Raw genomic sequence first — 15,030 nt, 5'->3', positions numbered from 1 at the left:
CCACAGAGGGTGAGAAGGTGTAAAAGTGTTAATTAACGTAAACAGATGACAGGCAATATGGGCCTTCTACTATAATGTCAACATGCTGCAAAATGGTGGGGTGAGCAGAAGCCCAGACATACCAGAATTCAACGCGTACATTTCGTGTATGTTTTCCCCTCAATTCTTTACGACTCTATTCTCTGTGTATATCAATGATGTCGCTCTTGCTGCTGGTGACTCTCAGATCCACCTCTACGCAGACGACACCATTTTGTATACATCTGGCCCTTCACTGGACACTGTGTTAACAAACCTCCAAATGAGCTTCAATGCCATACAACACTCCTTCCGTGGCCTCCAACTGCTCTTAAACGTTAGTAAAACTAATGGCATGCTCTTCAATCGAACGCTGCTTGCACCCGCCCGCCCGACTAGAATCACTACTCTCGGCGGGTCTGACTTAGAATATGTGGACAACTACAAATACCTAGGTGTCTGGTTAGACCGTAAACTCTCCTTCCAGACTCACATTAAGCATATCCAATCCAAATTTAAATCTAGAATCGGCTTCCTATTTCGCAACAAAGCCTCCTTCACTCATGCTGCTAAACATGCCCTCGTAAAACGGACTATCCTACTGATCCTTGACTTTGGCAATGTCATTTACAAAATAGCTTCCAACACTCTACTCAGCAAATTGGATGTAGTCTATCACAGTGCCATCCGTTTTGTCACCAAAGCCCCATATACTACCCACCATTATGACCTGTACGCTCTCGTTGGCTGGCCCTCACTACATATTTATCGCCAAACCCACTGGCTCCAGGTCATCTATAAATCACTTCTAGGCAAATCCCCGCCTTATCTTAGATCATTGGTCACCATAGCAACAACCACCCGTAGTATGCGTTCCAGCAGGTAAATCTCACTGGTCATCCCCAAAGCCAACACCTCCTTTGGCCGCCATTCCATCCAGTTCTCTGCTGCAAATGACTGGAACGAACTGCAAAAATCTCTGAAGCTAGAGACACTTATCTCCCTCACTAACTTTAAGCATCAGTTGTCAGAGCAGCTTACCGATCACTGCACCTGTACACAGCCCATCTGTAATTATCCCACCCAACTACCTCATCCCCATTTTGTTATTTACATAGTTTTTTGTTGTTTTTGTTTTTGTTTTTTAGGGGGTAGATCAGCTTTAATATTTCAGATAGATTGTAACTTCCATCAATGTAATTGTTTGCATCACTTCAAATCCCCCATATGTTTTTTTCTCGCAAATATATATACAGTGGGGAGAACAAGTATTTGATACACTGCCAATTTTGCAGGTTTTCCTACTTACAAAGCATGTAGAGGTCTGTAATTTTTATCATAGGTACACTTCAACTGTGAGAGACGGAATCTAAAACAAACATTCAGAAAATCACATTGTATGATTTTTAAGTAATTAATTTGCATTTTATTGCATGACATAAGTATTTGATACATCAGAAAAGCAGAACTTAATATTTGGTACAGAAACCTTTGTTTGCAATTACAGAGATCATACGTTTCCTGTAGGTCTTGACCAGGTTTGCACACACTGCAGCAGGGATTTTGGCCCACTCCTCCATACAGACCTTCTCCAGATCCTTCAGGTTTCGGGTCTGTCGCTGGGCAATACGGACTTTCAGCTCCCTCCAAAGATTTTCTATTGGGTTCAGGTCTGGAGACTGGCTAGGCCACTCCAGGACCTTGAGATGCTTCTTACGGAGCCACTCCTTAGTTGCCCTGGCTGTGTGTTTCGGGTCGTTGTCATGCTGGAAGACCCAGCCACGACCCATCTTCAATGCTCTTACTGAGGGAAGGAGGTTGTTGGCCAAGATCTCGTGATACATGGCCCCATCCATCCTCCCCTCAATACGGTGCAGTCATCCTGTCCCCTTTGCAGAAAAGCATCCCCAAAGAATGATGTTTCCACCTCCATGCTTCACGGTTGGGATGGTGTTCTAGGGGTTGTACTCATCCTTCTTCTTCCTCCAAACACGGCGAGTGGAGTTTAGACCAAAAAGCTATATTTTTGTCTCATCAGACCACATGACCTTCTCCCATTCCTCCTCTGGATCATCCAGATGGTCATTGGCAAACTTCAGACGGGCCTGGACATGCGCTGGCTTGAGCAGGGGGACCTTGCGTGCGCTGCAGGATTTTAATCCATGACGGCATAGTGTGTTACTAATGGTTTTCTTTGAGACTGTGGTACCAGCTCTCTTCAGGTCATTGACCAGGTCCTGCCGTGTAGTTCTGGGCTGACCCCTCACCTTCCTCATGATTATTGATGCCCCACGAGGTGAGATCTTGCATGGAGCCCCAGACCGAGGGTGATTGACCGTCATCTTGAACTTCTTCCATTTTCTAATAATTGCGCTAACAGTTGTTAACTTCTCATCAAGCTGCTTGCCTATTGTCCTGTAGCCCATCCCAGCCTTGTGCAGGTCGAGAAACTTTTGTTATTGACCAAATACTTATTTTCACCATAATATGCAAATAAATTCATTAAAAATCCTACAATGTGATCTTCTGGATTTCTTTTCCTCAATTTGTCTGTCATAGTTGACGTGTACCTATGATGAAAATTACAGGCCTCTCTCATCTTTTTAAGTGGGAGAACTTGCACAATTGGTGGCTGACTAAATACTTTTTTCCCCCACTGTATATACATACACATATATATACATATCCTTTTTAAAATTATATTTCCCTTCATTACTTTCCAACCCCACCACCCCTTCCCCAATTGGAGTAAACTAGTGAACAACAACGCTTAGGCCTCTACTTCCAGCCCATACATACTATATACATTTTATGGACACAGTCAATTTCTACAATAATTATATTTAGTTTGTTTTTACTCCTGAACTTTCTCAGATCATTTTTCATGATGTCCTTCTGGTTTGCTTCTATATGCCATATTTTTCTAACTGTGCTCTTTCACAAAAGCTCTCAACCTATAACCTATATACTTATTATAGACACTGTATGCCTTCCATTAGTTATCTTGTTGTTATTAGTTGTTGTTATTAGTCCCATCCTTCAGCTCCATTCAACACCTCCCATCTATCTCTTAACACCATCCATATTGGATTTCTATTTGCCATATATTTTTCAACTGTACTGTGATGTTTTACAAAAGTTCTGAACCTTTCTATTCTCATTGTTTCTACAGATCGTAAACTGAAAATAAACATTTTTGCTAAAAGTATTATTATATTATTGATCGATTGACTATGACTTTTCAGATCACCCTGTAGTGCTATCTGCAGGGTTAGCTCCAGGTAAATATTGCAATCCTTTAGCCATTCCTGGACCTGTGTCCAAAAACAATGTTGTTATTTATTTTGCTCATTTGCACCCCAGTATCTCTATTTACACATCATCTTCTGCACATCTATCACTCCAGTGTTAATACTAAATTGTAATTATTTTGCACTATGGCCTATTTATTGCCTTACCTCCATAACTTACTACATTTGCACACACTGTATATAGATTTTCTATTGTGTTATTGACTGTACGTTTTGTTTATTCCATATGTAACTCTGTGTTGTTGTTGTTTTTAAATCGCACTGCTTTGCTTTATCTTGGCCAGGTCGCAGTTGTAAATGAGAACTTGTTCTCAACTGGCTTACCTGGTTAAATAAAGGTGAAATAAATACAAATAAAATAAACATATAGGCCTACTGAACCTGATCATAGCATATTTATCAACCATCTGTAAAGATGTGAAATGCTCAAACTCCCACTGCTCATATATCTATGCCATAACATACACAGTGTACAAAACATTCAGAACACCTTCCTAATATTGAGGTGCACCCCCTTTTGCCCTCAGAACAGCCTCAATTCGTCGGGCATGGACTACAAGGTGTCGAAAGCATTCCACAGGGATGCTGGCCCATGTTGACTACAATGCTTCCCACAGTTGCGCCTGACACTTACTACCATACCCCATTCTTGCCCATTTACCTTCTGGTTTGTGTCAAGAACACAACTGTGGGAAGCATTGTAGTCAACACGGGCCAGCATCCCTGTCTGAGTTGTCTCAAGGATTAAAAATCCTTCTTTAACCTGTCCTTCATCTAGACTGATTGAAGTGGATTTAACAGGTGACATCAATAAGGATCATAGTTTTCACCTGGATTCACCTGGTCAGTCTATGTCATGGAAAGAGCAATTGTCCTTAATACCCATAACAGTCTAAGACCTGTCTAAGCCGGGGAAGGGCGGGGGTTCTACTAAGCTATATGGAATTGTTTTAAGAAGGTCATACCAAGGATCATTTAGCTATTTGATTTTGAATTTGTAATGTTTTGTACCCTTTAGCCCTTTTCCAATCCATTGCCTCTCTAAATGTATTCTTTAAAATATAGTTGTATATCTAACAATGTTATGACACATTTGTTAGCGGTGTCCTTATCATTTTTAATTATGCAAAGGAGGTGGATCCTCTGCCAAGCAGAAGAAAGTAATCTTAGTATGCAAATGGTTAAGGTCCCACTGGAGTGTGCCGATTAGATGTGTGTTGATAAACTCACTTATGATGAGTGACAGTGAGCAACATTGGGGTCACACTGGTCAGTCCTGCAGCCAGCGCTGATAAAAACACACAGAGGCAAAATGCCAGGAGTTTCCCTGACGCATGATGGGACAGGGACGAAACTGTAAAATGTCAGTGTCACACCTGTTTGCCCGTTAATAACCGAGGAGGAGGGAAGGGGTGTGTGTCTGTCTGTGTGTATGTCACTAATGAGCAAAGATATCCACCATGATTAAAGCCTTTTTATCCCACCAGATGTTGTGCTGCTTAAAAACTCATCACACTCTTTTTTCCCTAACTGTTAAAAGTCTAATAACCATTCCCAAAAAACCTCTTAAACTCTCATTTTACAGCCGTGTCCCAGGTGTCATATTCCAAGGGGAAAACACACATCTGACTTGCATTGACTGGTTAAAACCTTAAAACCTGAGACTGAACATTAGACTTGAGTCAACACACCTGACCTGATAGACTTCCTCATAATACTGATCAACCCTCTAGAGGTGAGTTAGTGCTGCTCATCATCGCTCCAGAACAGCATCATTCAGAGCAGTAAAAACAAGCATTTCGCTTCACCCGCAATAACATCTGCTAAATATGTGTATGTGACCAATAACATTTGAGTTGATTTTATTTTATTTATAAGTCTCAGTCTCCCACCCACCAAGTCAAAGAAGACTAAAATGCAAACGGCCTTATCCCTGTTGAGCCCTTGGTGACAGTGACACTGCCTGTGTGCACAGGGCGAGTACATACAGGCTGCGTCTCCATTTCTCGTCACTGACATGTCCCTCCCCTGACAGCTTTTATAACTGGGGCTGAGAACAGGCTTATTGCTGCTATTCGGCATTCCTAAGGCCTCATTAGCATTAGAGATGTGCAGATGAGCTGCCACGCCCGTCCATAGCCCATCCACAGCTCCATTACAGGATTTAAAGTACACAGAACTAATCAGCTTAGAAATGACTGTATGGAAACCATAATTACACATATTTAATTTATTTATCATCTGAAGGATACAAGTTTATTAGAAAATGTATTCATGGTAATTGCTTTCTCCTGCTGTCGCTTACCTAGTGTGTTCCAATGCCTTAGATATTCTGTCATCTCCCATTTGGGAGGATTAATATGTTTCAAATAGTTCAATATTACAAAATTAAATAGTGCATAGCTTTTTATGATCATTGGTTTAACAAAGCGATTAGGGATTTTAACATTTCCAGATGACTGTTTGAGTTAGGATGCTTCCTCTAGTCTAGTGTGACTGAGGTCCATCTGACTCAACGATCAGGCATTTGTTTGTACTTTCACAATGTGGTTACACTGACTGTGACAGGTCCTGGTCAAAGAGTACATTGGAATGTTGTTGGAATGAAATTGAGTAATTCGTGATATCAAATGGGAAAATGCATCTATCCCAGCAACAACGTTAAAGATGAAAGTTATCCTCAAGTGCATGGCTCACTCAGACCCCAAACAAGCAGCTTTAAAACACAATGATCCTTTGATAATAGTGCAGGTCCCTAAGACACAGACCAAACCCTGAACGATGAGTGGACCTTTTCAGTCTCAGACCTTTTCAATTGCACTTAAAATGCTGTTACAACCCACTCTGTTACAGGTATTGACATGTTGAATGCACCGAGCTGTCTCTTTGAACTACTGGCACACAGCTAGGACACCCATGCATACCCCACAAGACATGCCACCAGAGGTCTCTTCACGGTCCCCAAGTCCAGAACAGACTATGGGAGGCGCACAGTACTACATAGAGCCATGATTACATGGAACACTATTCCACATCAAGTAACTGATGCAAGTGGTAAAATCAGATTTAAAAAACAGATAAAATACACCTTATGGACAACGGGGATTGTGAAGAGACACAAACACAGGCGCAGACACATGCACACACACACACACACACAATAACATACACACATGTACACATGGATTTTGTGTTGTAGATATGTGGTAGTAGAGTAGTGGCCTGAGGGCACACACTTAATGTGTTGTGAAATCTGTTGTGAATGTATTGTAATGTAATTGTAATAACATTTTATAAACAGCCTTAATTTTGCTGGACCCCATAATAAATACAAATACACTAAAGCAGTAAGGCCCGAGGGGGAGTGGTATATGGCCAATACACCACGGCTAAGGGCTGTTCATAGTCACGACGCAAAGCGGAGTGCCTGGATACAGCCCTTAGCCGTGGTATATTGGCCATATACCACAAACCCCGTGGTGCCTTATTGCTATTATAAACTGGTTACCAACGTAATTAGAGCAGTAAAAATAAATGTTTTATCATACCTGTGGTATATGGTCTGATATACCACGGCTGTCAGCCAATCAGCATTCAGGGCTCGAACCACCCAGTTTATAATCTGTAGCAACCCACCCTTTTATTGTTCTCACATGCTCTCCTCTCTTCCGACTCTCAACCACTACCTCGTTTTAATTACTGCTAACTCTCAATCACTTAATACACCACTTTGTGGTTGGTCTCAGCAAACGCAACATTTCACCAATCAATATGTCCTCTGTGTATATCTAAGCCGTGCTATTGCTCTTGACTTCATTACTAGGTTGGTGTTAGGGTTCGGTGGTTCAGTGAGTGTTTTTGAATTGGTGGGAAATTACATTAATCATTTTTGTTGAGAGGCCCATGGGTGTAATGCCCCCTCTAGATATTATCAAGAAGTCTGCAGAAAATAATTGATTTTGTATATTAAACCAAGTTTGGTTGAATTACAAGGTGGAACGTTAAATTCCCAATCGTGGGTGGAATCCGATTGGCTAGATAGTTAGATGTGATTGCAGTGAAATGAGAGTTGTACACTATAAAACTTCCTCAGCTATTCAAGCACCTGCTTTGTGGCTGTGAATCATAGAGATGGGTTGTTATTACAGCACCAAACACCTGCTGATCAATGGATGAGTAACACAACAAGCTTACAAACATGTCATTTGTCCATGGAGAGCATACGGAAATCCCAAGTGTTTGCTGGGAGCTGGCTGGGATGCTTTCCAGGATTTCCCCCCAAAAAGGGGCCTGTTGGGAATGAATGGGGAGCAGATTGCTGAGGCAGTCTCTCATGTCTATCCAAGGCCCTGATAACTTTGATGAAGGTTTTAAACTAGTTGGCGCTGCAGGGCAATATCCCTGTCCCCGGTCCCCTTTCTTCTTCCGTCTGTCTGGTAGAAATGCTGATCCTGAGTAAACTGCTCCAATATGAATAGTTATGCACAAGTGTACGGCAATGACTTGTGAGTAGGAATATGGACACCCACCATGTTCTCAACAACATTCAGAAACTGAAAAGCTCTATGACAACCTAGGAAGTAAAGATAATCAGTGCCCTGCTCTTGGTGCAATAGGCTACACAAAACTGATTTGAGATTGAAATGAAGACAATCTGATTGTTGTCTCCCATACGGTGTATGACGAGCCCTTACACTGCCCAGAACTTTCACTCCTGGTATTAGCCCCTAATGGATCTCAGTGGGTAAAACACTGGGCTGATTTTCTGTTTCATTGCCTACCCTGTCTCTCAAATGACAAAAGGTGGTGAGCCAATCATTTAATCTGTCTAGGCATGTTCTGTAAATATCACTGCTTTATTCACGTTGGTTAAGCCTGATGAAGACCTTCGGGTGGAAACGTTGCACAATAAACTGTAGGAGAATTCATCAGTGTGCGGGTATCTATCTTTATTTCAAGTTTGGTATTCAGGCAATGCACTCACCCTCTGGTAAAAGAAGACGGCTTTTATTCAACTGATCAAATGCCATAGGTACTTCTTCCTTTGAATGTTTTCTAAAGAGCTAGTGGAAAAAATGACAGACAAATGTCTGGTCAACCGTTCTATGGTTTATTATCAATCTGTTAGAATTTAGTTTCCACACAAAATATACGGTTTTCATTGACATTTTCATTTAAGTTCATTAAACATTTTAATAGCACAACAAGCTTCCAATCATTTATATTCTATACATGGACTTTACCTGTACACATGAGTCACAATATTCTGTCGATTAAGAGGAAAAAATAAACATATTAATAATGCCAATATAATTCAGTTTAATCATATCATATCATATTGTTAATATCTATATTGCTCACTCTACACTGAGTGTACAAAACAGTAAGAACACATGCTCTTTCCATGACATAGACTGACCAGGTGAATCCGGGTGAAAGCTATGATCCCTTACTGATGTCACTTGTTGAATCCACTTCAATCAGTGTAGATGAAGGGGAGGAGACCGGTTAAAGAAGGATTTTTATGCCTTGAGACAATTGAGACATGGATTGTGTATGTTTGCCATTCAGAGGGTGACTGGGCAAGACAACTCAATATTAGGAAGGTCTTCTTAATGTTTTGTACACAGTGTATTTGTAATCATTACATTTCTGTGATTTTAAATATTAACGGTATTAAATTCATATACAAAACAATGTATATAACAAACAAATGCAGTCTGCATAAGAGAACAACTAAGATTCAATCAGATCAAGCATTAACCAGCGATAGCAGACACCCACATAGCGAATGTTTTGGCGGTGTCGGAGGTTGAATTGCTTTGGAGCTGTCAAATCATAGTCATTGTCATGAAGCCCCCCCAATTGCGTTAGAAGTTCACAATGAGAAATTGTAGGCTATATAGAAATAATTATGATCAAATTGAAAAATTATTCAACAAAATAACATCTCACATTCCAGGGTTCGAACTTGTAAACAAGGCTGCATGAGATTTCTGTTCATGAGACTCCGCGCAGCCAATGGCAATGTCCACTTTAGGTATAATGCCAGGAGCTGCTTGTGGATTTGACAGCTCTAAGGCAGTTCCACCTCCGACACTGTCAAAACAACTGCTATGCGGATATTGGCTAAAGCGTATCTGACTGAATCGAGTCTCACATACCGGCACTGTTTAAATACTTCCTTCCTACTTAAAGTTATCACAGATATGAATTGGTTGGATTGGTGAAAGTAATATAGTGGTGGCAGAGCCAGAAGAGGACTGGCCACCCCTCGGAGCCTGGTTCCTTTAGGTTTCTTCCTAGGTTCCTTCCTTTCTAGGGAGTTTTTCCTAGACACTGTGCTTCTGCATCTGCATTGCTTGCTCTTTGGGGTTTTAGACTGGGTATCTGTATATCACTTACAGATCCTCAAGGAAGGAAGGAAGGATGCATTTAGAAAGTATTTGAACAGGGCCATAGAATATGTAATAGCAAAGATCACTTCAACGTCATTCCTTGAAGCATCTTCTCAATATACAGGACACAGATGTTCGGCCCTTGAATACAATATCATATTCATCACACATCAATAACCAATTATCTGATTCTTAGTATAATAGATTATTCAGATCACAAAGACAGAGAGAGAACACACGTGACCTTGTCTAGCTATCTGTAAGTGGTACTGGAACATATGTTCGATAACAACTGCAAACAGAATACATCACACTTAAGAAGACCAGGTCGGTCAAGTATCTGGCACAACATTCATCAGTATACCAAGAGAGAGATAGAGAGAAAGCGAGAGAATCAGAGGAGAGAGAAACAGGAGAAGATAGGTATGTATGTCCCAAATGGCACCCTATTCCCTACATAGTGCACTACTTCTGACCAGAGCTTTATGGGAATAGGGTGCCATTTGGGACATAAACGAGCTGTCAGACTTGAGTGGGCAGAGGAACGTGTGTTTAGGCAGCGAGACGTGGCACGGTGCGGCGTCGAGTTTCACTGTGGAAGTGCTTTTAGGATGGCATTCACCTCCTCCGCCACGGCTGTCAGCGCAAGCTCAAACTGCTCCTGTGGGGGGGAGGGAGGGAGGGAGGGGGAGAGAGAGAGAGAGAGAGAGAGAGAGAGAGAGAGAGAGAGAGAGAGAGAGAGAGAGAGAGAGAGAGAGAGAGAGAGAGAGAGAGAGAGAGAGAGAGAGAGAGAGAGAGAGAGAGAGAGAGAGAGAGAGAGAGAGAGAGAGAGAGAGAGAGAGAGAGAGAGAGAGAGAGAGAGAGAGTTGTTCAGTGACTGGTTTATAACTACCTCTTGTCCGGTGTGTAAAGGTATAGGACTGTCAGTGAGTCATATCAGAGTGACACTTTGTCTAATGCCCCCATGTTGTGTCGTGGCTACAGAGACAATGGAGGGAGCAGTTGTGCCCTTCTCCGAGCTTCCTCTCTGAGTGTGTGAGTGAAGTCAGTGCCACTGTAGACTCAGCCAGGGATGTCTTTAAATAAGCTTCTAAGGCCTAGATTCAATAATATCCATGCTAGCCGACACCCGCATAGCTGATGTTTTGGCGGTGGAACTGTGTTAGAGCTGTCAAATCCACAAGCGGCTCCCGGCGTTATACCTATCACTGGACGTTGCCATTGCATGCACCAAGTCACATTAGTCGAAATCACATGTAGCCATGTTACAAGTTTGAACACCGGCATGTGTGATGTAATCTACACCAGGTGGAACGGGTGTGGCTTCTTGACAATGACCACGAGCAGCTGCTCACTGATTTGACAGCTTCAACGCAGTTACACCTCCGACACCTCCAAAACACCAGCTACGCGGGTGTTGGCTAGCGCGGGTTAACGCTTGAACTGATTGAATCTAGGCCTAAGTCAACTCTTCTCTCAAGTGTGTGTGTGTGTGTGTGTGTTTGTGTGACTCACTGTGCTCCCTGAAGAGCACAACAGGTCCGATCGATTTTCACCCTGAAGACCCACTGTTTCACATTCTACTCAACTCTCATTCAGGCTGCAGGCGCTAAAATAAACTCACTGAAGAGAGGTAGGCGTTCGCAAGAATCCTGCTTCAGATATGTCAAAACATGCCACATTTTCGCCGGGGGTAAAATAAAATCTATACTGAGGAGTTCTTTATAACAAGTAATGTCAATAGTTTTTTTGCTTAGGTTGTTCCTATTTTTATATGTCTTTATACAGGACCTTTAATAGCTGTAGTTAATTAAAAAAATTGATAGATGCTGTTTCCCCAATCGCAGATCTCAGCTTTAAGGTGCATTATGGTGGCCTCGGAAGAGGGTTTTACATTTCCACCACTGGAGGGAGTCAAACCTCTGTCTTCACCACAAAGTTACAGCATACTTGCTTGAGCATAGAGTAAGTAAGTATTGTCTATTGGTATGAAAAAAATGTAAAAATGATTTGTGATATTTCAACGCTGTAATATCTAACACTTCTATCTACATGTAAGACCAGAACAGCTAATGTTGTATATATTTTACAGCTAAAAGCTGTCCTAAAAACTAAAATCTACAATTTATGCTCTTCATGAAACAGCGAGGCACCACATCAATAATATTGCTAGTTCTCTGATGTAATTTAATTTGCCCTTAGATGTTTTAGTGAAAGGCTTGAAACATTTATTTTTGCCTAAATTAAAACTTCCCTAACAAGCTCCAATCAGAGACCTGAGTCAATGGTAAATGGGATTCAGAGAAAGCTGGATTAAATCAATAGAAATTACATAAATAAAACATTCAGGAAGTCTCCAGTCTTTTAGAAAACAAATGTCATACAGCCTAATTTTGCCTTGAGTTTGACTTAATGTATATTTCCAGAACTAAATGTGTCCGTCTTAAAAGACACAAAAAGCTTTCGCTGCCCATCATAATAATTCAGTATTCATAAATGAGAGAGCATGGTCTGTTTAAACACATAAATTCTCCAGGGAACCCACTTGATTGTAATGAGATGTTTCAAACCTCCCTCACTAAAATGAGTTAGATTATTTTAGTTAAGAACAGGGGAATTGGAGTTAAGAGGCTACTCTAAATTCTAGAGGCAAACAAGAATTACATGAGTTTTGGATTTTGCAAAAGGCCAACCACTTAGCTTACATCATCTTGGAGATCTTAAACTCTGAGGGCTCATGGCTGGTTTCCCAGACAGAGATTAATCCTAGCCCTGGACTAAATAGCTCTTTCAACGGAGATTCTCCATCGAGCATGCTTTTTAATCCAGAACTAGGCTAAATATATGTCAGGGAAACCAGCCCTCAGTGTCTGTGGACATAAACCTCCTCATTTGTGATTTGGAATATGAACTGACTGAGCATAATTCAAAATAGCTCCTCCAATAAAGAAATGGTCTTGATAATTTCAAGCAATCTATGAATCGCTTGATCATTTCATCTCCCGTAAGGCTCATGTCATTATGCGCTTACCCGTGAACTAGATGCACCTCTGAGTGAGTGACATGAACCCCCCCCCCCCCTCTCTCCCCCGCTCAGAGCGAGGGACCTTACCTTTGTCTGGACCATGCCGGCTCTTTGGTCTCTCAAGTGCTCCAGGGTAGCGGCAATATCAATCTCTTTAGCACCTGCAACAGACCACAAATTGGACTGAGTTCAAAGCAGCAGATTAATCCAGCTCACATCTGTCAATCTCCTTTCTACCGGCTCCCTTTGGAACGGCACGGTGATTGAAAATTATTACATTCATCCCTCGAAAGACTTGGCCAGGAGCCACTGACTGTTTTCACTAGAATAATATATGCATGGAGATATTTCTGGAGCAGGGAATATTGTACAATGAATGATGCAATCAAAGAAACTGTGCACCGCTTAAATTAGAACCATGCATTGTAGTAGCACCACTGCACTATGCCCAACTGTGATTCAAGTTTTCAGAAGCTTACATTTCTGATATCGTAGAGAATCAGATTTCAGAATGATGTGTGCAAAATCAAGCCAATTTGCTGTACTTCGTATGATTTTGAAAAATTTATATGCTGGATGTGATGTAGTTCACCTTCCCCGTACAATTCATTTTGTTGTGTCATTTTAAAACTCAGCAAGTTATGTGAGCTACAGTATGTTATGTCTGAGTAACAAACAGAATGATACCAACTAGCAATGAACACTGATTTGAAATCTCCTTTCACCTTTAGCTTGAATGACTTCAACAACCAGACTATTGTTCGAGTTTCTAATAAATGGCGAGTTGGAGGGGCTCATTTGAGATTTAATCCCCTAAAAAATAAATAGAGGGAGAGAAATCCTCAAGCCCTTAAAGACTTTTTGAAAATGGGGAGAGAGGGGAGGGAGCCAGTTTATGCAGCTGGATTCCCAGCTCAAAGTGCTCCAATACTTTCATGTTTCAGAAGGGTTGGATTCTCAAGTATAGGAGGGGAGAAACTCCTCAAACAAGAAAAGGCTTTGGAGTGAAATTCTCATACTTGTGTACAATTCACACTCTGGAGGAGAGAAGAAGATGAAGAAGAGGGGGAGGAAGGAGAACGAGGGATTTTATGTCTGGGCCTCTGGGCTTTTCATTCTGTTTGGAAACACAAGGCCTCACACTCCTCAAGACCAGATGAGCCTCACACCAGACAAAGATGGAAAGGCCGCTCATACTCTGGGTTGCTCATTGCTCAACATAACAAAAACCTGTGGGTCTGGTCCCAGCCCCAGTGTTTTCCATACATACATAGAGTAGCCAGCCAAATAGAAAAAGTAGCCAACCAGGCACACCCGGGCCGGGAGGGTCTGGGGGGGGATTTTTTTTCTTCAGAAGTAGCTCTATTTTGGTGGCCTCTGGTATATTCTAATGCCTTGATTCTATCCAAAATACAAAGCAAAATTATTGAATACTTTATTGAATTTACCTCCCAGATTGAAACAATTAGTTGTGGTAAAATGTAATGTAATGTGTAGAAAGACATTACTTTACAACATGTATGAATTCAGTGTATTGTTAATTGTTTTGGATATTGTCTAGGTCTAGGCCTATATGATCAGGACTGTCTTCTAAGTAAGAGACCATTCTTTTTTTTTTTTTTACATTTAACCTGTCTTCTCTTGAGATTAAAGTCTTATTTACAGTTTTATTGTAAGATATGAATTGTCACAATTATGTTGGTTCTTCAAATTATGTATTTTATTAAACAGAAAAATGAAGTAAATAGCCCATATTATATTGAAAAAATAAAGGAGTTATATCAGTCTTAAGTATTATAACTTTCTGATTTTACATAGCCTAAATGTATAATTATCATTAGCTACGGCCCTATTAAATCTGTTACTTTTTTTTGCCTGATTATGTTTTGTTCTTTCCCAAATTCCGTTTTCTCCGTTTAGTTTTTCCAGGTTTCCAGGTTTCTGTTTTCCCTGTTTTTTCAGGTTTTCGCTCTCGAAAAACCACAAATTGGATGTTCTAAGTCCACAGCAATGCTTAAACCACATCAGCAGACCACTTTTGAGCTCTGGGAAAAATATGAGAAATTTAGATTTTTGGGTGTAGTTTAATTTAAACCCTAATTCAAGTGTGCACCTAGCAAGAGGCTGTTGTTTCAAATCAAATTTTATCTGTCACATGTGCCGAATACAACAGGTGTAGACCTTACAGTGAAATACTTACTTACAAGCCCTTACCCAACAATGCAGTTTTAAGAAAGAATACCCCCCCCCCAAAAAAAAAAATAAAAAAAAATAATAA

At 41.0% G+C, this 15,030-nt stretch overlaps 1 protein-coding gene across 1 annotated transcript in view; it reads right to left on the bottom strand.

Moving 5' to 3' along the window:
* Positions 1 to 10,316: 10,316 nt before the first annotated feature.
* The window catches only part of LOC311108909 (receptor-type tyrosine-protein phosphatase N2-like), a gene marked incomplete at both ends in the record, with an annotated part of 289,302 nt that continues 284,588 nt past the window's right edge, over positions 10,317 to 15,030 (bottom strand). The window contains 2 exons of the mRNA XM_084151698.1: positions 10,317 to 10,388; positions 12,840 to 12,913. Coding sequence (XP_084007824.1) covers positions 10,317 to 10,388; positions 12,840 to 12,913 — 146 coding nt within the window. The remainder of the gene's footprint in view (positions 10,389 to 12,839; positions 12,914 to 15,030) is intronic.

Source organism: Coregonus lavaretus (assembly GCF_964263955.1).
Source record: "Coregonus lavaretus genome assembly, chromosome: 34".
In the NCBI taxonomy this organism is placed as follows: Eukaryota; Metazoa; Chordata; class Actinopteri; order Salmoniformes; family Salmonidae; genus Coregonus; species Coregonus lavaretus.
This window is presented reverse-complemented; position numbering and strand designations above follow the sequence as displayed.